Here is a 27607-nt window from a genome sequence, read left to right as displayed (position 1 = left end):
TTAGTGTGTGACAATGAAGTTTTATTAATTCACAGTCATGATGAATGGATGGATGGTGATTGGAAGTGACTCCGCCAGTGTTAATCCACACTCATCACCCCCTCCCCTTTGTTTCATCAAGCACAAATACAATGATCACCATCATACATTTGCACCAAAGAAAGAAAAAGTGGGCTCCAAATGGTGGCAATTGTGTGTGTGCGTGTGTGTGTGTGTGTGCATCACAGCAAAAAGCATGGAGACATTTGAAATGAGGTCTAAGTCCCTGAGAGCTCAGCTTTCTTTGAAGGACATGATAAAGAAGTTTGGCTCACACTCTCACTGGCCGTGGGTTTGCTACACTTCTCGTTAGTGATGGGTAAATGAAGCTTCAAATCTGCTTCAGGAACCAGTTGTAGTACTTTTGGACTCCTGTAGGTGGCACTCTCTGGCTGAAAGCACACTGACTTGCCATATTTGAAACTGTTTATTTAAACAAACAGTGCCATCTAGAGGACTCAAAAATACGACAACTGGTTCATGAAGCAAATTTGAAGCTTCGTTTTCCCATCACTACTTATCGTGGTGGTACGTACATACAGTCATGATGAACATGAAACCACGTGATCTACGGAACTGCGTACAATTTTAAATAACACAGAATGGATGATAAACAGCGATAGTACGTAAGCGCAAAGCAACAGCAGTCTTTCAAGTCGGCTTGTTGTTGTATTTGGCGCAATGTTGCTGACTTTGAAATGCAAACAAATTCGCTAACAAAAGATGATGAGTCAGTTTTCCGAAGATATTACTAGGATTTTTTGGTGAAAAGCGCTTGAATGAGTAGAAATGTGACTCATTTTTGTCTTTTTTTTTAATGACCATAGTTTAACAAATTTACTTAAATTTTTTATTTTTTTTTTTGCAATTTCCTGTTGCCTAAAACAAGTTCCACAGTTAATTTGCGATAAGGTAAACACACCAAATAATTAGCATTATGCAAAATGCAGTTGAATGACTGTGAAGCTTAAAAGAACAAGTAAAATGAATATTATCCATTTAAACTATTGCGAGAAATAAGTTGATAAGAGATAGATGGAAGTATATTTTAGAGGGGAAAAAAAGTCATCAGGAAACAGCCGCAATTTTATTTTCGGAATTCTTTTTCTTAAAAAGTAAAATAAAATTTGAGAAAATTTACTTTCTTCTTATGACTTCATTCATATAAAATTGAAAAAAAGTTTCATAAAATTTGACTATCCTTTGCAATTTTAACCTTTTCTTGCAAAAGTTCATCCTTACAATTATAATTTTATTCTCACTCTGTTTTTTTCATAAAACTTTATTCTCAAAATAGATAAAATTATCCCCTCATATAATACTAGAACTTCACTTTTGTAAATTTAGATCTCTTTTCTCTCATACGATTAGAACCACATGACCCGAATACACATTCACATAAAACATGAGCAAAAAATGTAAAGTGAGTTTAGCGATCGTTTAGCTAAGCAGATGAAAAAAAAAATTAAAATTACGTTTACGATGTCGATGCCGGCATCTTTTCTGAGAGCGTCTGAATCAGGTTTGGCCTGCCTTCAAAATATGTATCTGCACGTATGTTTCTCAAAACTGAATCATCTTTTTCCTCCTCTGAATCATGTCAGCCCCTGTTGTCTCGCATGTAACATTTATGAAAAATAAGAATCTTTCCATAATTCCATAGGCAGCCGCCTACAGTGTGCATAAAAGCGTACGCTATAAGTCGTAACCGTAACCTTTAAACTAACCCAGACAGACATAATTGAAAGGCTTTTTAAAATACAGTATATATATTTATGCTCTCAAAGCCTGCTGGCGTTCCCGCCACAAAACGTGGTTGTGTGACACCGTTGTTCCCTCCCATCCCAAAAATCTGGGAGAGAAATCCCTCCAGTTGCGTTTTAATAACCATATTTAAAATAGAATCATTGATCTGTGTCTTTTAAAGCGATGGATGGTGCAAAGGAAAAATTTAAAAAGAAAACGATTAGTTGACAAACCTCTAGCTGAATATGTTACGTGAAACGATGAATAAATTAAATATCAGTATAAATAGTACATGTGCATATGAAAACACAAATGTTATATTTCACTGTATAAAAAAAACTATAAAGCATTATATACGTATATTTTGGATTGGTCGGTATTTGGTAGCTAATTAAAAAGACGATTACAAGAATATTGGTGGAAAAAAAGGATAAAGTGCTTTGTAAATCTTGATACCTTGTTGAGATAATCATTTAGTTATAGCCAAGGAATAAATTAATTCACTTACAAAAAAAAAAGTTTAACTGTCCTGCATTGTCTGATATAATGATGTATAATTCCAAAGCACAGTTTCATATCCACAACTGATCCAATAAGAATTTGTCAAATGCCTCCGGATTGATTTGCAGCAGAAAGAACGATATTTACGTTTTGAAAACCAAAGTAGTCCACATTCACCATCTTTTTTTTTTTTTTTTTAAATCAATATGTGATATGAACATACCAAACTACAGTAATACGAGCCAAAAGCTGCATGAGCCGCTCCTGTGGTTGGCCTGTCTCATTGATGTGACGTTTGATCGGCTGCCAAGCCCGGCAACATTTTTCCATGTTCTTTGCAAGCCTTCCAAAGGCCTCGGGAGTCATCAGACTCCGCCCACCTTGACCAGCGTCCGGAAGGCTTTTTTTGTGTCTCTACACAAAGTTGTTGGTTATTTGCCTCTGGTGCTCGAAAAGGTCTTCGGTCTCTGCGCTGTATGCGTCTCCTTGAAGGAGGAAAAGATGATCAGAAATGACAGAGCGGCCCGGCCGTGAATGGCGAAAAATTAAAAAAAAAAATAAAATGGAGGCACTTTAGCGCTTACCTGCGTGGCATCCGTACATAAAAGCTCTGTGGCCGTCGTACTTGCAACGACAGCGCATGACGTTGTTCATGAAGTCCGACTCGGCCATGTCCATGGAGGGGTTGACTTCCACCTGTCGGATAAACGTCAGCATTGTTTATTGGATGTTGCTCAGTGGGAACGTTAAGTTTGAATTCAGGAAGTTAGAGATCGCTATTGATGGGAAAATGAAGCTTCAAATTTGCTTCGTCAACTAGTTGTTTTTGAGTCCTGTAGATGGCACTGTTGGTTTAAAAAATGGCAAGTCAATGTGCTTTCAGTCCAATGTTGAACAGAGAGTGCCATCTACTGGAGTCCAAAAATACTACAACTGGTTCATGAAGCAGATTTGAAGCTTCATTTACCCATCACAGGAGACCGGAAAACAATGAAATAAAATGGTGGCGGTGTTCAAATACTTTTGTGTTTTTAAGTATCATGATTAATACAACATATATTTCGTGTCCTCGCTCAACTAACTGGACCTTTGCCGTTTTTGTCACTTTTGAGCAAAGTTAGACCTTTTTGGGGTGTTTTTTTTTTTTTTAAGTTGATTTAATAATTGACTTGTGTCAAGATGAAAAAATGTGCAACGTTTAGTACCCCTCCTCATTTGTTTTTAGGTGAAGAATTATTTTTAGAATAGTTGCTTATGCTGATACTTGTATGACAATTAGTAATGTTAAAATTTTACCAAACAAAGTTAATTTGAAGAACCTCGCGCAAAGCCTCTGTTATTTGCAGCTAAACTCTGTTGATATGACTTCTCTTAAATGATAACGATAACAAGTCATTTACTGTAATAGCCGTTCTGTAAAAACGCTCCACCTTCTTTAAACACTGGTTACACGCAGTTACAGGCAGAAAGGCGGCAAACTACAAGAAAGAAACCGAGGCCACCGGTCTAGTCATAAAACTGGAAAGAATTTCATTTTGGTTTTCATTTCTCGTGCAGTTGAAAGCGTTGTCAAAATTAGCCCCGTTCACTTCCCAAAATCCTGTAATGTGCATGCCAGCCAAATAGTTTGGCAAAGAAAAACGTACAGTGTGGAAGTAATTGTAACGTTCTTGCATTCAACATGCAAGTTTGAAAGCCTTGAAGTCGCCCAACATTTTTGAAATTATTTCAATTGGAAGTTTCGATCTGTTCTGGTCGAGTTGAAAATCGCAATTAATCATGGAATTTTTTTTTCCCAATTAATTCGTTAAAAGGGCCACTAAAACACATTGTAAAATGACAACTTTCTCACCAACTGCATCTTAATTTTCCTTGTAAATTAATGTTTGAACCTTTTCGTGAGAGGCTGCAGCGTGGTGTTGTGTTGGTTCGCTGAAAAGAGAGAACTGCTTGGTTAGGAAGTGGCTATAAAAGTTAAAAAAAAAAAATCAGGAGGGATTCCTTGGTGGCAAATTAGCCTTGTCTAATGGGAGGGGGGCACGGGGAGGGGGGGGGGGGGCTTCACGACAAGTGAGGTAATCGTTAACTTGGGTAATTGTTGTGTTTTATTAGCACAGAGTGGCTCAGAGGGAGTCTCGGCTCAATCTGTACTCAAAAGTCAACTTGGCAAAGTTAAAAAGAAAATGTTTTCCATAATTCAGGCTAATTTGCTTAGTCACTTGATGAATCCTCCTTTGGACTGAATTATTTCTTAGCTTATTTTCTGTCCTCCACTTACAGAACATGACACTATATAATTTTAACAAGCATGTTGAAAAGACACTCAGCCGGCGCGCCAAAACGTGTGTCATGTGTGAATTAAATGTAAATAAAGTAAATGGTGCTCCAAGAGACAAGTGTAATTACAATGAGTGAATGTCCCAGACAAACACGGGTCATTATCAGCCGAATGTTCCCACACATGCGAGGCCATTGACGAGTTAGCGACGGCTGCGTCAAAAGTGCGGGATGGGTACAGCGGCGGGAGTGAGATGGAGGATAATGACGAGCTGCAATCCTTGATGTGTTTTACTCTGGTGGCCGCAGACCTGATGGACTGGTTTAGGCACAAGTAATGACAGAGAAGGCGGATGGTGGAGCTAGATTGGGAGGTCGGGATGTTAACAACGAAAATAGACGTAACCAGCAACCGAGCAAGAGAATGTTGCGAGCTTGTGAGAATCGTTGGGCGTGAAATGTCACTTTACAATCTGAAAAGACTTTTAAATTCATTTCAAACTATTTCTCATGTTCGTACGATCATCCAACTATTTTTTTTCCCGCTTTCACACTCAAGCACAGGCCTCACAATCCGAATTTGTTTGATCAATAATTCCAAAGTTCTCTAAATGTACAACAAGTTGAGTCGTAGTCATGACAACCGTGTTATTGCTGTGTCATCATGGTGGTAATACAGCGGTTGTCTTAGAAGAATGAAGGAGAAGAAATTGTCGTCAGGTTCCAGCTAGCTAGCAAGAAATTATTGGGAAATTATTATTATTTTATGCAGCTTTCGGGACTGCTGGGAAATCAGAAATACCCATTGTCATTTCTGAGAAATGAGGAGACAAAAGGAGGGTTAAAAAGTTGAGTGAATAACTTCATGTAGGGTGGCTAACCGCTAGCAATGTTGCTAAACTTCAATTTTCACGTGAAGGAAATAAACATACATCGTTTCAGTGCATCTTTGTAACTTTCCTGTGTGTCGCAAGTTAGCTAGGAATTCTTTTACGGAATTTCAGACTTTGCCGTTTTCTCGAATATTGAGGTATGAAATTCAAAAGGGCTGAATTAGATTTTTAAATCATGCCAAACTTTGACTTTGTTCAGGACTGGAGCGTTTCAAAAGAGGACTACTGACCTGAAAAATATAATCTCCAGGGCGCACGTCCGTCACGTCAACCCACTGACAATCGATGTCATGGCGGTAGGTATCCCAGCAGCCTACAGAGATACCCTGGTCACCCATGTTGTAACAGGAAAAGCGTTTTTGGGCACCTAAAAAAAAAAAAACTGTTGAATTCTTGTCATCGTCATCATCAAAGTTGGTTTAATGCTTGCCACTTTGTGAATAACATTTTGTTATGAATGCTGCTTTTTTTTTACGCAAGCCATTTCATCCATGATGTAACAAGCAAATGGAGAGTGAACAAACAAGAACAGTGGCGATCTAATACATTAACCACCGAGTAAAACGCCACAATGTCGCGGCTAAAATATTGATATTCATTTCCTGCCACTAATGGGAAAGTGCAGATTTTGGCGGGCGTGTGACTGGAGGCGAATATTACCGTCAGGGCAAAACGTGTCCTCCAGACAGAAACTGGCCTTATGTCCCTCGGCCACCCGGGTGCCGTTGAGAGTCAGCAGGTCGTAATGTGTGAAAACCTCGATGCTGTGGTAATGCCTGAGAAGAGAGAGATGCCCAGACGGCAAAAGTAAAAAAAGTTAATATCGTTTTGCTCAAACTGTTAACTCACTTAAAAAAATGCTAGACTAGTTAGTTATGATGGAAACTGAAAAAAAAATACACCTTATAGGTGTATATTAGCGATCCAATTGATTGCTGTATTTTCCGGACTATAAGGCGCACCTGCATACAACTCTTTTTGAGAAAAAAAAAAAAAACGATATACAAAGAAATTAGTTGCTTAATGAATGTAGAGAACGATTTTGTACTGTGAAAGCATATAAAGGTACAGAAACAGATTGTTAAAACAGGGCATTTCACACGGCAACAACTTTGCTAATTAAAACAGAACAGACCCAAGAGAAAGAAAATCGAGATTTATTTAGCATATTTTCTGAACTATAGAGCGCCCCTAGTGGTGAAAGAAAAAGCCACAGAAAAGCCACAACGCTGTAGTAGCCGCATGGTTCAAAATCGAGGAAAAAAGTAACGGCTTCAACTTTTTAAGATTAAAGTCGGCTAATCACGAATCACATGTTTTTCGCATCTAGTCTTTTAATCTGCAAATTTACCGAGGAGTACAGAAAACCTTTTTCGAATCCGGGGAACAGAAGGAAAAATTCGACATGAAAATAAATAGTCAAGCGCCAAAACCTGAAAAATGTACTTGGAGAAAGAACATCAACCGAGTATTTGTACTTCATTACTTGCCACCACTGAGCTTGCATTTTTTTGTTTGCTGCGCTTGATATTGAATGAACACTGCTCCGCCTATGGCGTGGAGCCTCGTGACCTCACCGCTTGAACACGAGCGTGGGTGTCACCATAACACCTCTCACAGAAACTTGTTTTAGCGCCAGCGTCGCGCAGCCTGTTTACCCTCGCTTGCTGAAAGGAGGTCTTTGAACGCCGCGTCCGTAGCGCTAATGTGTTTTCGAAACAACCTGCGGCCCCCTTCGCTGTCCTTTGTAGCCCCTCGCGACTCCGCTCAATGGATCGCTTCACACGTGCGTCGGCACGGCAGATGTTTAAAGTTGAAGATATGGCCACTCGCTGGGTTTGTACTCGTTCGCGAAGTGGACGGGACATTTCCAGAATTCTGCTTAGACCTGTTGCCAGTCAAGATAATTAATTGACTTTTGGGTATTTTCAGATTTTTTTTTTTTTTAACACATTACACCCATTTTCCACAGGGAACATAAATGGTTTTTTTTCGCGGGTTAATTAAACAAAGGGTCATCTTTGACTGACATTGTAGCTATTTAAAAAAAAAAAAATCTGTATAATTGTAACTGGTGTTGCCAATGTAGTAATTTAGTAAGTAATAAAAAAAAAAAGTCCCATTTTGGTTACGAATGTACGCAAAATAAAACGTATTGACTTTTTTAAAATTAAGAAAAATAGCAATAAATAAGTTTCAAGTAAAATACCACAGCATTTTAATATTTGTCAATTTCTGTCGACATGGAAAACATCAAATTTATTCATTCATGAATGAAGTAAAATTATGTGAGGCTGTTAACTTTAATTCAATTTAAAAATGGATTTTAATTGTTGATAACGTGTTTCCAGGTTTTTGTTTTGCAGACCCCCTGAGATGGCCTTGACCCTCTTTACTGATCCTAACGAATAAAAGTTGCTGGTCAAATTTATCATTCACTGCCATGGACAGCTACATCCGTCAAAGATCCACGTTTACTGCGCTGGCAGTGAATGAGGTACATCTAAAATATATTTACTTCTTGTTTTGCTACAATACTTAATGTTACTTAATTGTCTCATCATTCGCTCTTAAACCAAACATGACGGGCGCACGTCATCTCATGGATCAGTTTGCCAAGTACTCGAGTGCAATGACGTCCACCAAAGCTGGCGACCACTCTCGGTCTATTCACAGCGGCTGAATAAGGTGACAAAGATTCTTGTGTTAAACCGGTGGTCTTGCACGCTAAAGTACCAGCTGATTCCTTGTCATAATCTACTTGTTTTCTTTCCGGCTAGTGGTTAAATTAAATATAACTCCAAATGACTCCACACGGAGGCCATTAATGCGTGTTTTCCAAAAACCGCAACTCATCTAAGTCCAGGAGCCTCTAAAATAAATGAGCACATGCGTAACCACAACATCACACATCTAGTAAAACATTCTTTCCACTGCAATAACTCTCTGCAACACGTGTAAATGAGCTGGGATGTGGTACCTGTGACACTGGTGCCACGTCCAGCTCTCCCTCGTCGCCTTGGGTCGGAAATCGGAGCGTCCCAGGTTCATGATGCGCGATGAGAAGCGCAGAAGTCGTCGGTGGCCGTAGGGCCAGTTCATGCGGGCGGCTGAGGAGGACAGGCAGTTCTCCTCATTGGCGCAGCTCAGCAGGTGGAGCGGTCGGTCTTCCAGGTAGGCCGTCTCCTGGACCAGCTGGGCGTCCAGAACGAGGTCAGGAGCCGCTGAAGCAGCAGAGACAAGAGATCATTTTTTAATTGTATTTAATTTCTTCTTTTTTTTTTATTTTGGAATAAATTTAGATGATTTGTTTTGTATTTTGGGTTGTTTATATTTTATTTTTGATTTTTTTTTAAATATTATTTAAATATTTTAACTTTCATTTAAATTTATTTTTATTTTTATTTATTTAAAAAAAATCAAAATCCTGAATATTTTGTAAAAAAAAAAATTTATAATAATAATAATTTAAAAAAAAATGCCTGGTGTCACATAAGACCTTATTTTAGATATTCACTCCATATGTGTTTGGCTTTTTTGCAAGACTTTTTTTTTTGCACTGCACAACTAACTGAGGTTAATTTATTTTTACACTTGTTATCTGACTAAGACTGTATAAATGTTCCTTAAGTCCAATTTGGGTTTATGACCCAGGACACGATTGCCTCTATTTTCATTATGTCCCATGAGAAAATAAAAAATACAAATAAAAAACTAAGTTTAATAAGGGTCACGGTTACCGTTAAATCGCTGAGCACATTTAGACAACCAACCCCTTCACATTCACATCCACACCAAAAGACAAAATAAATATCTGTAAAACATAAGATTGAGATCTAAAAATGTGTCTTACTCTCTGAGCAGGTGACCCCAGCCGCCTTCGGTCCCCCGCCTCGTGGACAGTGCATGTGATTGTTACGACGGCACTGCTGAACGGAGAACTCTGTGCCAACGCAGTGAGTTCCGCTGAGGATCAGCTCGGCTGCATTTGGGTCGCTGGACCAGTACCAGGTATCCTGTCGTACACAAGGAGATGCTCGTGTTTCATTGTCCATCAGAGTGAATTAAATGCTGCGCCTATTGATTGACCTCCATCTCTTCATTTGTTTATTTGTCTTTCATTAAACACCTCTGACAGATTAAAGGAGTGCTCCAATTCATCAAAGAGAGAGAACTGGTCCTTCAGAGCTTCTTGTACTACACACCCAAGTAATGGAGGTTGTCCGAAAAAGAATCGGATGAATTGATGCGGCGCCACTTTCTGCTCACCTGATGCGCACTCGCAGCAAATCCCAGACCGAGCTGTCTGCACACCACCATGGCCTCATTGATGCCCCAGTTCTCACTGCAGACCGAACCCCAACGCTTGCGGCCGCCCACTTCCATGAGGACCTCCACGCGACCCTCTGAGGGAACCCTGCCGCCAGCCAGACGCACCTGGAAACATGGTTGGGATGATTCACCTTTGAAGCATGTGTGTTAAGGCGGTGTTCATACCGTGTACTCGGTGCCAGTTTTAGGGACGTTGCAGCGCACTGAAGCGTCCTGGCTGTGTTTGAACGTCCATGGTTGAACTTCCTGGAAGAAGCAGTCGAGGATGGAGCGCTCTGTCCCCGTGCACTGCACACTGTTCATGTGGATGGGTCCAGTACCTGCACAGGTCAGAGGTTTATTCATTTTTTTTCCATAGTTTGCTTTGTGCAGTGGCGGCCTTCGGTGAAGTCGTACAAAGTCCGACTTGAATAAATCCCCCTCATATTACCATCATTTATGACACTACAGCTGGAGAAATAATGTACAGAAAGACACTTCTTACACAGTACTAAGTGAGTGTTGGACGACCTAGCTTCTCTTGAAAGATTATATCTGGAGGTCTTGGACGAATAGTGCGTGCTCCTGGTATTGTGAAATCTGCCCGGCAACAGGAGCTAGCTGAATTCTGATTGGATAAAAACTCTCACCTAAAAATTCAACACGAGGAAATAATATGACATCAATGTGAATTTCTTGATTATGTTAGGCCAGGATGGTAGGACTTGAAGGTCTTGACTGCCCACCACACACACTTTGTGTGGCCTGAATCGGGTCAACTATTATCACTAAATTGCATTCAGGGCCACCCAGCGTATGCATAAACTTACGTCATGCAAATGATCGCTTATCAGCTAACATGTTTTTTTTTTTTCCTTCCGAGTGCTTTCTCCACTTGAGAAATAATGAAAAGTTCATATAAAATGCTATTGCAAGGCAAGCATCATCGACTTCGGGGATCTGACACACCTCATTGCTCACTCTCTGTTGCGTTAGGCAAAACAACCACAAAGCGGAGCCATCAAATGTGTCAAGACTTGTACTTTCTTCATTTGGTATTTAAAAAAAAAACAGACCCTCTCAACATTTTATGAATGCAAACAAGTCGGTTCCGGAATGACGGCGTTAATGAAAGCGCTCGCCCAGTTATGGCTTTCGTGTTTTCTTCATGCGCAAGACTAGTCCGTATAAACCTGGAACTGGTTGAGCATTTTAGCGAGCGCCACCATATCCACAAAAACCAAAGGAAGGAGAGGAAATAGCCAGATAGACATAGGAAATGAAAAATGTCAGCGGCGACGTTGTTGGACTGAGAACGCGGGCTGGCCCCGGCCGGCTCTGTCGCTGCTTCCAAGTTGGTTCCGCATGTGGCTAGAAATGTCGGAAAAACACATATCTGCCCCACTTCCGCTGCTATCGCAATGGTGACTCCCATAAACTGAATTTATCGCGGCAAGGGTGTGTAAGGGCCCACATGAGGGATCCCAAAAAAAAAAAAAAGAAAAAGACAGCGGTCAAAGCTGTACTTAAAACTTCTTTTGGAAAATATGTGAAATCCCTGAAATAAATTCTCACACTTCTGATGAGCATTTATGGTGTTTTGCTCCCTCGTGTGTGTGTGGAGTAAACTCAATGCAAACACACGTGATGGGGTGGACTGTTAAACAAATACAATAAAATAAAACTGTTGGTGGAGAACTCAAAATATCCTATAATTTCGCTCTATAATTTGGAGGCGGGTTGGATCGCGTTCACTGTCGACGGGCAAAACGCAAATTTCCCCATCATGCACACATCCACGTGAGCTCTGTGATTGGCTGACCAGTCCAGTGAGTACCGTGCCCCTCTCCCCAGGGTCTCCAACTTTACCCATGACCCAAGTGAGGACATGCACTATAAAAAAACAAACAAAAAAATAAACATTTGACATTAAAGTAGCATTAAGAAAATGAAAAATTTAAAATTTCACATTCACTGCAAAAAACGTGCGCTTTTAAAAAATAATGCTAACAGTTCCACTTCCTGGTGGTTTGTGATGTGGGAGGAAGCCGGAGTTCTCGGAAAACAAAGACAAAAAAAGGAAAAAAAGAACATGCAAGCGCCTAGTTTTTATCTTATTAGAAAGTTGACTTGAAGGGTTGGAAATTTGGCTTCATTTTTGTTGGGCAAGCACAAATGGTTGGTTGTGCTTTCAAGGAAAGGTCGGTTCTGTTCCACGCTAGAATTACACTCCGTTTCAGGCACTGAAATTAATGTGCTGTCCCCCCCTTTCCATGGAACATGTCTGAGTCCGTTTTTCTTAGCCAAGGTTGTGTTAGTCGGGTAGTAATCTGTGCTGTCTGCGGCTGGTTAGATTCTATGGAACGCGCCAGAATTATGTCGCACCACCAGCAGGATTCCAAAAATGATTTAGAAGTTTGAAGCCGATACACTACTTGATAATCTTGGTGTGTGTCTGTGTGTGTGTGGGTGTGTGTGTGTGTGTGTGTGTGTGTCTGAGCACTGAACTAAAAATGCTTTATCACATTTGCGCATCATAAACAAGTCAGCCCGGGGGGTCTCGTAGCTGAGACTCTCAAATGAAAGTTTTCGATGGAAATGACGCGAGGACTTGAGGAATATTTGTCCGGGGGGGAAAAAAAAAATACACGCTACCTGAACTGATAACACGCAACGACATGTGGTGCTTTGAATGTCACGCCGCCTCTTCAAACGATTTTCGAATTCATGAGGTACGCATCCTTGTTGTCCAAATGTAAAGCCATTTTATTTATTTTTTTCGAGACATCTCGACATTACATTTCCAGTTCTAGGGTTATCATCACATGTCTCCTCTTCACCACAAAAACCGTGTGCAAGTCGAAAGTTGTATTTTTGGTCAAATTCCGAATTGTAGCGCGTCACAGGCGTCAGAGGTTCCACTGTGTTTTATCTAACACAGAAATTAAACATCTACTCATTAAATCTTTATTTAACTTTACCCGAAAAAATCCCTCTTTCTGTACATAGTGGGAGTTTGTTCTCTGCAAAGAGTCTAATTTAGGCGTGTACAAGCAATGTAAAGGCCTATGGTTATGTGGCCTTCATGGCACATGTGAAATTACAGCTTGCAGCCGAACGTCATATCGTGAACGTTGGACAGGAGGGAGCCGAGCCGGGCTCGTTCAAGTGCCGTCCACCTGAATGAAGTTCGATGGGGCACTGAAACCTGACAGGGACGGCGTGTGTCACGTAGCGATTCAAACCTGCCGTTTGTCATGCTTAAGTCATTCACTACCAGCCATGTAAAAAAAAAAAAAAAAAAAAAAAATGGATCTTTGACGTCTTTGGCCGTCATTGGCAGGAAATGACTTAAGCCACGTTTCATTTTAAAGCAAGCACTGCATATTTGTAGACGTCTGCAATTACACAGCTAACCAACTATGTGATTGGATGTGCTAACTGAAAGCAGATCATCAAAATGAAAAGGTAACGGTGGCCTGATGTAATGCAGTCCGTCGAAGCCATACAAGCAAACGGTCGCGCGAGAGCACACCCTGGATTTAAGGCTTTTGGGTGGCCATTCAATCGTCGTCTCAGGGCGGGAACGGCAAATACACACAGCTGAGTGTGTTGAACACTGCGGAGTCTTGAGAAAGAGCAGTTCGGAATTGGAACAAAAATTCTTGGGAAAGGTCGAGCCAGGAGGATACAGGGAGGTATGTGAAGTTAGCAGGCAGAAAAACGCCATATCATTACGTTAAGGTCATGTTTTGTTTTCAAAATTCGCTTCACCTCAAACCAAGGCGAGAGGGATCATATTTTAATATTTTGTTGACAATAATCACCCCATTCACAGACCCTGCAGTTTCATGACAGAGACTCACCACACTTTGCTTTTTGGCCATATGTCCTATACATACGGAATTATAACTGTATTTATTTGTTGATTTATTTGACTCTTTTTTTTTAGTCATACTTTGACCATATTTAACGATGAAATGTATATTTTACCCAGGAATTAACCCATGAAAGTACGACTAGGATATTAATAAAATAAATAAATACATAAAAAAATACTCTTTTTTTTTTTTTCTATTTCGATAAAATGTTCACTGATTATAATTATTCATGAATATATCTAATGCAACCTTTATAATTAGTAAAATCAATGGAACTTCACATCTGGCCTGTACAGTTTGTATTTGTGTGACTAACTTATTTTTACACTTGTAAGAATGCTAGAAAGTGAGATATTTACATTTAAGTTCAGACTTCCACTTTGACACTTTTAAGAATGTGACTTTAAACGTTATACAGATTTTACCCCAAAAAAATATATATATTGAATTTTTTTATTTTTTATTTATTTATTTTCTTTAAATATATATATGAGCAAATCTCAGCTGGCCCGAGTCTCCTGGCACGGATTGTGGTCAAACTGAGAGTGAGTCAGAGCCTTCGGTGGACTATTTGAGCCCCAAAAGCTTAAACAAACCAACGCGGCTTATAGTATTAGACGTCCATGTGAAAGTTTTGCTGATGTGTGTGCACCTGACCGTCGTGGCTCAGGACACACAGGTGGAGATACAGCAGTGAAAACACGAGTGTGTCACACACACAGAGGTGATCTCACTTGATCGGTCAGGGCCGACTGCTGCTGACTTGAGATAAAACACGTTCTGCAAAGGCTGCCGCACCTCGTCTGGCATTCCATGGCGCTTGAGAAACCCTTCAAAAGCCGCGCAGTCAAAACAAGCTCATTGTTCCTTCTCACCTTGACCCATATAGGCGCCTTGCAGTGCATCCTTGGCGGTACCGAAGCCCAGCTCTCGGCACACCACGCTGGCCGCTGTCCGCTCCCACATGTGATCCACGATCGTCCCCCACTTTCCATCTCGGAGGACCTCCACGCGACCCTCGCCGAGCCTGGGCCCGGCCTTCAGACGCACCGGCTATGCCGAGGAACCGGAAGGAAAATCAAAGTCAACACCGCGTGAATTCACAACGTGCGGTGTTGCATGTTGGCGCCTTCTCACCACAATTGGGTACGGGGCTTGAGGTCTTCCTGAGGAAATCCTGGAAAACTGAGGGCCCGGAACACATTTGACCACAGCGTGCCGTCCGTTCTTACAGGGGGCGGGGCTACGGGGGATCGACAGTTGACCGTGGCACTCCGATAAGGTGTTCTCACTGCCCAGGCAGTTGACCTTCTCGACCCAGAAGCCTTTCTTCTTGGACATGAGGCTCAGCCTAAAAGGGATGAGGCGACGTTTCCAAATGAAATGAAATTTCCCAACTTCGTTTGGTATTCTGTGAGTCGTAACAAAGGAGGAACGGCTCTTTTTTGCGTGACCTCTATGTGAAGTCGCCCAAGTATTACTGACCTTGTTGTTGGATCTGCCACCTTGGTGTCCCATATTTTCCTGTGAAGAAACAAAGAGAGGAAATGATCCTATCAGGAGTGCACATCGACCGTGGTTGCGCCCACACATCAACCTGTGAGGTGACCTCAGTGACCCCATGTCGGTTCAATGGAATAGTGAGTCGAAGATATAATCTGGCTTCTGCTGTTTGTTTTTGATGTAACCTGGCCACACATGAGAACGCCAAGTGTGTGGTACACACACACCCCCACATGCAGATTGCGTGTTCTTGCTACGTGACCAAAAATATTCACCACTCTGGCGATGGCTTACTCCTGCCCCAAATAGAACTTTTGTATATAAAACACTGGTTTTCGAGCAAGGTTTGAGTCAGGGATACGAACGGTGCGGGCTGCGATAAGTTTACTATTCCTTCAGCATTCTTTTCCCGTATTGATTTCTTCCGCAGTGTGAGCTGACTTTTTTTTTTTTTTTATGTTTAACAAACGAGAGAGAGAGGTAGCACTGAATCAGATGTTTCTAGGATGCGAAGTAACAGCACCTTCTGAAATACCATCATAAGACTTTAAAATAGATAAAGTAGTGATTTCTCTTTGACCTTTTTCTTTTTTTAATCCAGAAAACGGACCAAGTAACAGTGGTTAGCTTCTTTTTATACTTCTTTTTTTTTTTTTTTTTTTTTTTTTTTTTTACACAAATAAAAAATTGTATCAAACAAAGCGACTTCATGTCTTGATCAATAAAGAATTACATTCAACTTTTTGAGCCAGTGAAGTCGCCATGTAAATAAAGGCAAAAATTGTTGAGCAGCCGCATTTGTGGGAAAAACCAAGCCGTTTGCTGCCAACGGGAGAATTATGCACAGTGCAGCACAAGAGCTGAGGGAAGCCTTGCACTCACTGGACGGACACACCAACATGCCACAAAGAGTGTCCCAGGAAGGCTTCCAAAACTTGTAAACTTGTAATGTGCAAACGCCATTACAGATGTTCCTATTAATTATGCGACGTTGTGAACGTGCTAAGTGTGCTACTTCCTGATGCTTGGCTGTTTTAAAAATCTCATTATAGGAGTACGTTGTTTGGCTCGCTTAATTATTTTAAAAGCTTCACACGATGATATTTTTATTCACTGAGTACAACAATAGGTACTGTACACCTGCAGAATCAAAGAGAAAGGTCAGAATGTTGCATTCATTTTGAATTAAAAAACAATTATTTAAAAAATGTTGCAATTGTGACTTTTTGGAATGAAAATGAAACTATTTTAATGCACTTTTGGGCACTTCATTTATTTATATATATATATATATATATATATATTATATTTTTTTTTGTTAATATATTTATTAATTTTTATATATATATATATATATATAAATGTGGCTCTTGAGTACAAACCTGTAGTCGTAATCTAGATCATCAAAATGAGCCAATTAGATTTGCATGTTGACAGAGACGGGTAAATATTTTCACTTGCATATTTCAGGCATGAATATTTTATATTTAGTGAGAATGAAAGCCTCCTTACTTAATTTAGTCAGCGGGCTAAAAATCTCAACTCAAGAGAGGCATTGTTACAGCAATGACGTTAGTGTCGCTGGCAGCTGACACTCCACTTTCCTCAATCACTCCTCGCGCTGTACTCCAGCACCAACCTTTGCACAAATATGTTTTTCAAGAATAAAAACTTGTTTTGGGGAGAAAATACTCATTACATTCATCTATTCGAATTAGTTCGCCACGAGAGGTGTTTTTGCGAATCAAAACACAACTTCCGAGGTTCCGGATGTCCAAACACAAGTAAACAGGTGACGTCATGCTTACCACGCAAGGGAAACGATGCTTTTCGTATCGCACACTTCATTCAGCGCGTTGCAGAACAATCCGTCTCAAAAGAGGCCGCTGACATGTGATTTAACACAGCACGATCTCAATTGCCCTTGCAAAATGTGTTAAATGCATCTATTACGTGACAAACCCACAATTGTCTGACCTCGCCACACTTTACCGAAACTAACTTCAGACCAACAAAAGACATTCAGATACAACAAATATTTCTTTCTCCGTTTGAAATCTTCGATAAATATTGCATGAGAATCGATCCAGTGCGTGTGGGCACCAGACACCTGCGTTATTCGTTTCCTCTACAGCACAGGTGTCCAACTCAAGGACCGGGGGCCAGATCTGGCCCAGGACCTCATTTGATGTGGCCCGCCAAGGGCAAATCGTGCGTGTCCACGTCCTATTTCTTGCACATTTTCTTCACTTTTAACAACATTGAGATATGAGATATTGCCATTTATTTGTTACAAATCCTCCCCCCTTTGAAAATAAATTGAAATTTTGTTGAAAAAAAACAATTACTTACTGGCTTCTGATTTCAAAACTGGTTTTCCATCAATTTCTTGTGTTTCATCCGTCTTTTAGTAAGTAGAGACTATAATCACATCATTGTGCAAGGTTGATCGCACTTCTATTCGCCTTCCATTTCTTGATGGAATTAAAAAAAAAAAGTCAACTAGAAAAGCAGTCGGGACGGCCATAATAACTGTTTCAGAAGGCTAACAAGACTTTGGTCATAGTTTGACAGACAGCAGGCAACTTCACTGCCATTGACGAGTATCGTCGTGGGTGCATTTTTTTAGTGACTGAAATCCTCAAATTGACCAAATTGGAAAAAAAACATGTCGGTTTCCGTTTAGCATTGCAGTTTTATTCCACCTTGTCATAAATGACAACTCTAAAGCGAATATCCTCTGGAAATGTGACATAATTCATTCAACGCAGACCACATGACTTGAACGTAAAACATAAGAAAATGTATGGCATTCAAGATCCTTCTGACAGGATAAAGTCCCTAAATCAAAAGCCTGACGAAAAAAGCCGCTCAACTGCTGAGTCAATGGCTTGTACAGCGACCATAATTAAAGATATTTCACACAAGCGAGTGAAAATGAGATCCGACTGATGCCGCTTGTTTTTTTCCCCCCCTCCACCTCGGGCACGGCAGTCTTCCTCTCTCACACGCAGCTATAATGGAGTGTCTTTTTTTCCCCTCACAGCACAAACCCCAGCGAGCCTCGCTCCTGACCAACCTTCAATTACAGCATCTTAAGAATCGCATCCAAGACACAGACGAAGAAAAACTTTCGAGCAAGGTGGAGGAGTGTCCTCGATGGTCAAAAGCACGCAACGCGATCCCGGAAGCGTTTCTTGGCGTCCGATCTCGGGTGCAGATGTTGTAAAAAAAAAAATGTTAACGTCATATTGTCTGAAAGGGAATTGTTTTGGTTGCTCACGTGGCGTAATTATAGGATTTATTTCAGTCTGTGCTTACATTGAGCAAAACAAACACTTGGTATGCGCTTGTTGAAAAACAACCCTGAAACAAACACGCCAAGAGGCGACCGATGAGTTTTGGGAAGATCGACTTGAAGTAATTCGTCAGACGGATGGACCGTCCGCTGCGCTTCCATACGATTGAACATGAATGTTTTCGGTGAATGGCAGGAGGCTCGCACGCACGGACGAGGAGACTTGTGCTATAAAGCCAAGAATAGATTTAGAGCCACTGCAAGGTTTGCAACCCTAACCTTAACCCTAACCCTAACTGTACCCCCTAAACCCAACGCAAACCTAACCCTTAACCCAACCCTAACCCTACCTCTAACCTTAACCCTAAATCTAACCCTACCGCTAACCCTAACCCTGCCCCGAACCCTACCCTAACGTTAACCCTAACCCTAAACCCTACCCCAACCCTAACCCTAACCCTAACCCTACTCTAACCCTAACCCTAACAAACCTAGCCCTAACCCTAACCCTAACCCTACCCCTAACCCTACTCTAACCCTAACCCTAACAACCCTAGCCCTAACCCTAACCCCTAACCCCACTCTAACCCTAACCCTAACCCGACCCTAACCCTAACAACCCTAACCCTAAACCCTACCCCAACCCTAACCCTACCCATAACCCTACTCTAACCCTAACCCTAACTCTAACTCTAACCCTAACCCTAACAACCCTGAACCCTAACCCTAACCCTACTCCAACCCTAACCCTAACAACCCTAGCCCTAACCCTAACCCTAACAACCCTAACCCTAACCCTAACAACCCTTAACCCTAACCCTAAACCCTACCCCAACCCTAACCCTACCCATAACCCTACTCTAACCCTAACCCTACTCTAACCCTAACCCTAACAACCCTAGCCCTAACCCTAACCCCTAACCCCACTCTAACCCTAACCCTAACCCGACCCTAACCCTAACAACCCTAACCCTAAACCCTACCCCAACCCTAACCCTACCCATAACCCTACTCTAACCCTAACCCTAACTCTAACTCTAACCCTAACCCTAACAACCCTGAACCCTAACCCTAACCCTACTCCAACCCTAACCCTAACAACCCTAGCCCTAACCCTAACCCTAACAACCCTAACCCTAACCCTAACAACCCTTAACCCTAACCCTAAACCCTACCCCAACCCTAACCCTACCCATAACCCTACTCTAACCCTAACCCTACTCTAACCCTAACCCTAACAAACCTAGCCCTAACCCTAACCCTAACCCTACCCCTAACCCTACTCTAACCCTAACCCTAACAACCCTAGCCCTAACCCTAACCCCTAACCCCACTCTAACCCTAACCCTAACCCGACCCTAACCCTAACAACCCTAACCCTAAACCCTACCCCAACCCTAACCCTACCCATAACCCTACTCTAACCCTAACCCTAACTCTAACTCTAACCCTAACCCTAACAACCCTGAACCCTAACCCTAACCCTACTCCAACCCTAACCCTAACAACCCTAGCCCTAACCCTAACCCTAACAACCCTAACCCTAACCCTAACAACCCTTAACCCTAACCCTAAACCCTACCCCAACCCTAACCCTACCCATAACCCTACTCTAACCCTAACCCTAACACTAACTCTAACCCTAACCCTAACAACCCTGAACCCTAACCCTACTCCAACCCTAACCCTAGCCCAACCCCAACCCTAACCCTACCCCAAAGCCGAAGTTTATAGCACGTTCCCTATACAGTCGCTTTGGGGTCTCCGCATTAGTCTGTGCAGATGCAACTAATTTGGACAGTGCAAGCGCACGCAATGAAACACTATATCAAAAAAATAATGAGCCCCATCACAGCTTCAATGGTAACCACTAGCTGGAGAGGATGTAAAAAGTGAAGCGCAGCATCGCTGACTCGAGCCTGCAGACGGTCCGCCGCCAATAAAACAGGCAACTACACACACCGAAAAAAAAAAACCTTGCTCAGCCTCACAGCACCGTATCGACGGAACAGTTAAAGCACCTCGGGACAGGAATCCAAAATTAAAAGCAATGTTGTTTGTCTAGGGAGGGTAGATACAATCAGAGAGCCGCGAGGGCAATGAGGTGCGCGGGGGTGATTTGCCTTGAAAGAGGTGCAAAGAAAAGCGTTTTGCTCGGGAAGAAGATGCCGCTTATCGTTACGCCGAGGCTGAGGAGAGGAGGGGACCTCTCGTGGTGATGTGGCTGAGGGGGGAAGATAAGCTTGACAGAAAGCTGTTACTTGTTCAGCTTCTTAACTGGACGCGGCTGCTTGTTGCTTTTTATTCTTTGCTGACTTTTTAATCCTTTAATAGCGATGCCAATACCTGGACAGCGCTGTGCTCGATTGGCTGCTTTTTCCATTCCTGTCGATGTGTCATTGGACGACCCAGATTGGTTGTTATGTCAGCCAATGTGTGATTTTAGTGAATATGAATTATTTGGTTATTTTAAGGGGCTTAACATGTCCTCCAAAAACAGCTTTGAGTATTTGTCATTTTTATTCTTTCACCCCAAAAAACTTGGGCTTTTTCATAGTCAAAATACCACCAAATTATCAGGCGTGTTGATCCAAGGTAGACGTCCCCAAAAATTGGCTGCGAAAAATGTCATTTATTTTTTTATTTTAATCAAATTTAAAACAGAAATTTGGTGGGTATGGCTAGCATGAGTAAACCCACAAAAATATTATTATTATTATTATTATTATTATTATTATTAATTAATTAATTAATGTAATTATTGTAATTATTATATTATTATTATTGTTATTATTATTATACCCATAAGTGACAATAATGTATGGACCATATAAACACTGATTTTAACATCTAAACAATTCAGCGACAACAGGACATTGTACATGATTATCCAACTTGCCCAACACTACCTGTCGACAGCTGGTAAAAGTTCTGTCGAACTCCTTTGAAGGAAAAGACAATCACTCACTTGTACATTTTGAGGTTGGGCTGAGCGGCATCGGGAAAGCCGAGCATCCCGCACACCACTCTGCTGCTGTTCAGACTCCAGCCCATGTCACACACCTGCCTCCATCTCCCCGCGTGCTTCACTTCCACCACGCCTTCGGTCACCAAGGTCTTCTTCTTGGTGGACATGAGGAGAGGCCTAAGGCGCACCTCTTCGATTCGGACCTTACTGTGACCCTGATGGAAGGACGGCAACAATCGGTAGGGAGCGAAACGTCAACCGCTGTGAGGCCTTCATGTGTGGCGTGCCGCCGTACCTGGTAAAGTTGCTGCCTCTGGATCCTGGGGACCTCGTAGGGATGTCCGTTCCCGTAATAGCCGTATCCTGAGTGCCTGCGGGAAGCCACGAGGCCTTGCCACCGGGGCGAGGGATTCCCATTGGAGCTGATGGCGTTGCTGTGGTCGCCGGCGTTGGTCGTCTGCTCCTGCCTACGCTCCGCGGCGCACACCACTCCCATATCTTCGGAGTGTTTGCAGTCGTTCACCCCCCAGCCGTTGTGCTTGCAGTCCTTTAAGGACTTCTCGGAACCGTTGCATCGGACATTGTCCATCCATATGGGACCTTGACGGAGGAAAGTAAGTGGTTATTAAGCACGTTCCCCAGTCGAGCTCGTTCTGGATACAGACCACACAAGTTCTGAAAAATGAGCCTCGTATATGACTTAAACTGGCAGGCTGATTAGAGGTTGCACCTTTGCGGCGTGTTCAGAAGTTGAGTGTTTTACGAGCGTGCCTCTCAAATTCAATCCACACTGTCTTTAATTTGGATTTTAAAGCAGTAGTAAAGAATGTCCATAAACCGCAGCAAGTGTTGCAAAACGGTGGTCAAATGTACGCTGTCATTACTCCAAAACAAATGCCACTACTTTTTTTTTTTCATGCATGAGTTCCTCCAGCCTGCCGGGCAACCTTAACGAGATGTCATCTTTGTGCTTTTCAGTTATTTCCAGTGTCTTAATTACTGCTATAGGCATACGGTAAGTCGTGAGGCATGTCTTAAAGTATTTCGGTTGGGTACAATATAATTGGCCGGCATTTGGACCGACATAAAACGATGATGAGTGACTTTAGCCGCTGCACGACAATCGCCATCTGTCAGACAATCAACGACGATTTGAGCCATATTTTATTTTCAACAGGCAGTGCAGCCTGTCAGCCTAGTCTGGCGTGACATCACGGTGTGCAAAACCACAAGCTCAACAGTGAAAAGAAACATGACAGTTAGGACAATGATGGACGTCTTCCAACATTTTGTGTTGTCTTTTTTTTTTTTTTTGGAGTGATGTAACTGTAGACATGGAAAGTACTGGTTAGTGTTCTTTCATTCATCTTGTTCAAAGTCGTAGTAAAGTCAGCCAAGTGAATGAGTACATGCTCTGTGCTCATGGTCTGTCCACTAATCAACAGTGTGTGTAACGCAGGCTTTTAAATGCACGTTAAATGGAGAATTTGCTTCACGAACTATACTTATTTGTCATCCACCTCGGTCGAAAATCGAATAAAACTCGGGACTGAACTCAAGTTGAAAGTCAAACGCTCTATTGATAACCTGAGTTTGAAATTTCAGCTAGTTTACCACAGTGAGAGTTAGCCAAAAATGTGTTACAGCACGAATAAGTTAATTGTAGACCATCATTGTTGTTCACAATGGAAAAAGGAAACGTGAGACAGCAGCGTGCGAGTAAGGTTGCCTGTATTTCCTCATTCTGACATCACTAAACCCGCACTTCCTGCTGCTGCTGGGGCATACCATTACAAGAGGGGGGAAATACCATAACCCCGATAACAATCATTCGCTGACTAATTTACAATTCAAATCCGCTTACCTTATCATGGGCTAAAATGATCGTTCAGTGTTTTGTCAAACCGAAGTGGGTTAACAGTTTGACTCCCCCTCCGTTCTGTCTGTCTGTCTGTCGTACCCCCCCCTCTTGTAATGGTATGCCCCAGTAGCTGGCGGGGATTCGCGAGTTACGTTATAGCAGGTAGTAGTAGGTTCTAGTAGGTTCATAACATGCACGCACGAGGGTTGATTCGTAGGCCGGACTAAAATCAACCTCCGGCCTTTGTTAATCCAACCCTTTTTTTAAATTTGTCGCCCCCCTCCCTGTACTCTCATACTTCTCTCAGAAGGCAGCATTTCGGGCGGACGACTCTGTACCCTATTTCTGTACCAATGTGTGAGCTTTGAATTTTCTGTCTCTTTCTGTAGCGCTGTTCGCTTACAAAACCTCAAAAATCTTCTGTTACAGTGCCATGGTAGCAGGATTCAAAGTTTCTTACCCTGTCCTTCGCCATACTTGGCGCTGTGCGCCCACGTGACGCCCCCCAGGAAGCCCATCTCTCGACACACCACATTGGCCAGGTTGATGTCCACCTCGTCGTCGCACACGGTGCCCCACGTGTTGTTGTGCAGCACTTCCACGCGACCCTCGTGAGGCCCCCGCGCCGAGTTTCCTGCCAGACGCACCTGGGCTGCAGGTGCGCGCGCCGCCCTGCGCGCACCAGAAATAGCGCGCCGAGGCTCGGCAGCGCAGAACGACACAAGGAAGAGGAACAAGAAGCAGCTGGAGCAGATGGCGTAGGACATTGTGATAAGAGAGGAGGGGGTCTGTGGATGAAGATGGGAAAACACCTGTGCGTTACTTTGTCAAATTCATCCTTGTTCTGATGCAGGCTGTGCTTAATGCTATTTTTTTCACTGTAAATACAGTTGGGTCAAAAATAACCCAATTTTGGTCCCTTTTAATGAATAACCCAAAATGTTGGATCAGAATGAATAACCAACAAATTGGGTTGTTTTCAATAGAACCCCCCCAAATTGAGATGTTTTTGGACAAAATGGTGGGAAAAAAGGGGGTCAAATTAACTTTCACGACAAATCAATTTCGTCTTCAATAGACCCACGTCGCACGTTAGCAAGCGTGTCCGTAGAAAGCTCACATAAGCACAGCCAGAGCATGCAAACCCCACACAGGAAGACCACAGCCGAGAGTCGAACCCTAAACCTGACAACTGTAAGTCAGAAGTACCAACCACTAGGCCACCATGCTGCCCCCACCATAAAAAAAATATATCATTGCATATAATTAGTCAGCGGTTCATTTCTTTTTACCTTTGCATGGCAGTTAAAAATGTTATAAAGCGTGACGCATAAAGTCGACTCATCTTCACTAAGCCTCACTGTCTACTTTCCAATGCACTATAGAGATTTAATTATACTTCTTTTTTACACTTGCAAAAAAAAAAGAAAAAAAACTCATAATTTTGTCATAGATGACAGGTGATTTAAATCCAGAGTTGGGTGAACGCTTGAGTTATTTTTTTGAATATCACTGTTGAATGCTCAATGACTACAGATGAGAAGTGGTCTTATTTTTAAAAGAGCAACAATGACATCTTCTGGACAAGCAAGCTGGGTTCCTGCTCTGTTTCAGAATAAAACCACTATTTGTCCCTGTCAAAATTGGATATGTGAATAAAAAAAACCAAACATTTTTGTATGAATGTACATTTGATTCAAATATATTCATTTAAAAGTTAAAATGCCAGTCGCTCATTGGAGACAAGTTTGTATTGTAAGCTGCATGAAAACTCAAGAAACCGGCGGGAAATGATTTAATTGGAGGTTAACAAACGCCGGGACTCACAATGTGTTCCCGGAATCCAAAAAGTAAAATCACAGCATTGATGCTTCAAAGTGTGGGGAAAAAAATCCTCCAACACACCTGACAGTACACATGAATAAAAACAAGACCAATAGAAGAAATGCAAAATATTCAAGTATCAAAGTGAAAGTTCACTGACCTGACAAGCAGCAAAGTGTGTGTGTGCAGTCGTGGACCTCTTGAGTGAAGGAGTGTGTCGGCTCAAAAAAAAAAAAAAAAAAAATCTCCTCTCACTTCATTCCCTCCTTCTCCATATATCTCCTCCCTGACTCCCTCTCTCCCTCCCTCTTTTCCCTTCACATCACTCTCGTGCAAAGAACACAAAGCGTCAGATTGTGTGCTTTTATTGACGAGATAAGAGGCCCAACGCCGTTTGCTTGCTATGAATAACACAGCTGCTGAGGTGGTTTTGGTTTTTTTGCGGACGAGTGTAATTGTAGTCCAGAGGGAAGTGAATGGAAAACAGGAGCGAGAGGGAGTAAACAATTTTTTCCATTCATGAAGGAACAACGTGTTTGCCAATTGTTTTCACAACAACACAATGACTTTTGTGAGTCCCAAACCTTAGCAGAAGTGGTAATGTCGCAATAATGAGGCATCACTTCAATATTCAGCCACTAGGAGGGGTGTTCATGGATATGAAAAGTCTACACACCCCTGGGCTGACTATCCTGATTTCGTGCAAATAGGGGATGCCGCTACGAGTCGGCAACGCTCTACCGCACAACGGCGCAAACGCCCCATTACACCCGATTTTAACTCTACAAAAAAAATTAAAGAAAGAAAACTCCACTTGTGCAGTTGCAGTTTGCGCTAAACTTGCGCTGATCATTCAAATCAGGCCATCAGTCTTAAAATTGGTTCCCATCTCTGCAATCACTCACAATTTCAGAGGGAATTGCATTTTTAACTGGATTATGCAACTTTCCAACTCGACCGCTCAGACCTCTCTCGCTCTCTGATTGGCCGCCCACACTTTTACGCAAGCTAACGTAAAAGCGTGTTACACAAGTGCGGGGCGAGGGGGGGGGGGTGAACATGTGTGTGACCAACAGGAAGGCCTCGCTTCAGGAATAGATTCAAACATCCAGAGTTGCAAGTGTCTTAAAGAAGCTCCCCGTCCCACAGCGTAGATATTTCCTTGTCGAAAGCACCGCAAACCACCGACGTTCAAAATAGCCGCCGCCTCAAACGTAGCCACGGTGAACGTGACTGATGAGAAAACGACAAACCACCCGAAGCCAAGAGTGTGTTATTGTTACTATTGTCAAACATATCATCACGCAACCGGAAACAGAAAGGCTCAACAGTTGGAGACGTCAAAACGTGACGGAAACATGTTGCTCTTTTAAGTTTTTTGTTTTTTTTCCGGGCAGGGGTCACTTAAGCGCAACTCGGGATCCATCACCGATCTTTAAATCTGTTTGTTTATTTCTATTTTTTGAGTCATGCTACCAAATTAGCTACATGGTCAAGTTTGGGTATGGGGCGTTGTGTTAATAAACTATTTCAGGTTTCAAGTAAACCTCGGCGGCGTCCTTTTTTAAGGCAGTCTGGTTTATTCTTAGACGCACTGTACGTTGTTGCGTTGCACGTGTGACTTTTTGTGCACGTGTGTAAAAAGGCTGTAATTGGGATCTTTATGTGTATGTGTGTGTGAGTGCACATGATTGTGGGGACTGGGTGGCAGGCCGGTGGTCCCGCCCTGACTGGTAAAGTCGTACAGGAAAAGCAGACCCCCTATTAGTGAGACCAAATCAGAGGAGGAGAGGAAAGTGAGTGAGGTATGGAAATGAAAAGAGAAAGGAGGTGTTGGACTTAAAATAGCCGTGCTGCGCATGTTGTATGGATGCTGCTTCTCAACACGCACGAGGGAGAACATGCAGTTTCCACACCAGGCCACACTTCGAACATGAGACTGTGAGACACGCAGGCACACATGCTAAACCACTAGACCACTATGCTGTCGTTCTCTTTTTTGACCTCTCTAATTTACAACCAGACTTGCTGTGCCCTGTGCTGCAATCTGTGGAAGCATCAAATGCAGACACGCTCACCAACAATAAACAAGCTGCCTTTTCACAAGACCGCAACCCCCGCGCCCTCTGAAAAACTGACTTAACATGAAAATCAAAGAGCGGAGAGGGGGAAAGAAAATGCACTTGTGCAAGGTTGTGTACAGTTGGGACCTCAAAGGTCAAATATGCTTGGAAATGGATGAGCATTTTCTACAAAAACATGGTAAATTCATTATTTTTATTATTTATAATTTTTTTGCTCCAGATATGATAACCAGCACTCCATGGTGGCAAATCACTTCTCAATAACCAGTAGTTTGAAAAAGAAAAAAAAAAGCCATCATGCTGTTTAATGCTGAGAGGTTACCTAGAGGAACCCTAAATGCGTTTTAAAACACTGGCTGCAAATTCCATGTTACAGTAACTTTCATCCTCAATGCTGCCGCCGTCCATCTTCGACTGCACT

At 42.2% G+C, this 27607-nt stretch overlaps 1 protein-coding gene and 1 long non-coding RNA gene across 2 annotated transcripts; one reads left to right on the top strand and one right to left on the bottom strand.

Moving 5' to 3' along the window:
• On the bottom strand, positions 1-25329 carry loxl4 (lysyl oxidase-like 4). The gene is made up of 15 exons (XM_088305511.1): positions 25263-25329; positions 23739-24066; positions 21713-22017; positions 21418-21632; positions 15134-15172; positions 14786-14999; positions 14524-14701; positions 9954-10108; positions 9726-9893; positions 9310-9472; positions 8437-8680; positions 6117-6232; positions 5687-5823; positions 2871-2982; positions 1-2771 (listed from the first exon to the last, which is right to left on the bottom strand). The coding sequence occupies exons 2-15, from the start codon at positions 24043-24045 to the stop codon at positions 2701-2703; spliced, it is 2424 nt and encodes an 807-aa protein (XP_088161637.1). The 5' UTR covers positions 24046-24066; positions 25263-25329; the 3' UTR covers positions 1-2700.
• LOC148329928 (uncharacterized) lies at positions 8981-15773 on the top strand. The gene is made up of 4 exons (XR_015845157.1): positions 8981-9467; positions 9595-9904; positions 9971-10116; positions 14538-15773. It is a non-coding gene; the product is annotated as an uncharacterized LOC148329928 (long non-coding RNA).
• Positions 25330-27607: the final 2278 nt, after the last annotated feature.

Source organism: Idiotropiscis lumnitzeri, chromosome 9 (genome assembly GCF_059441095.1).
Source record: "Idiotropiscis lumnitzeri isolate Australia: NSW breed Sydney's pygmy pipehorse chromosome 9, RoL_Ilum_1.0, whole genome shotgun sequence".
In the NCBI taxonomy this organism is placed as follows: Eukaryota; Metazoa; Chordata; class Actinopteri; order Syngnathiformes; family Syngnathidae; genus Idiotropiscis; species Idiotropiscis lumnitzeri.
This window is presented reverse-complemented; position numbering and strand designations above follow the sequence as displayed.

Excerpts from the sequence above, each read along its gene's own strand:
- loxl4 (XM_088305511.1), bottom strand. The coding sequence starts at position 24,045 with ATGTCCTACGCCATCTGCTCCAGCTGCTTCTTGTTCCTCTTCCTTGTG. Across the intron at positions 10,109-14,523 it reads AGGCGCCTATATGGGTCAAG|GTACTGGACCCATCCACATG; the intron begins GTGAGAAGGAAC and ends TGACCTGTGCAG. Across the intron at positions 2,983-5,686 it reads CTGGAGATTATATTTTTCAG|GTGGAAGTCAACCCCTCCAT; the intron begins GTCAGTAGTCCT and ends TTTATCCGACAG.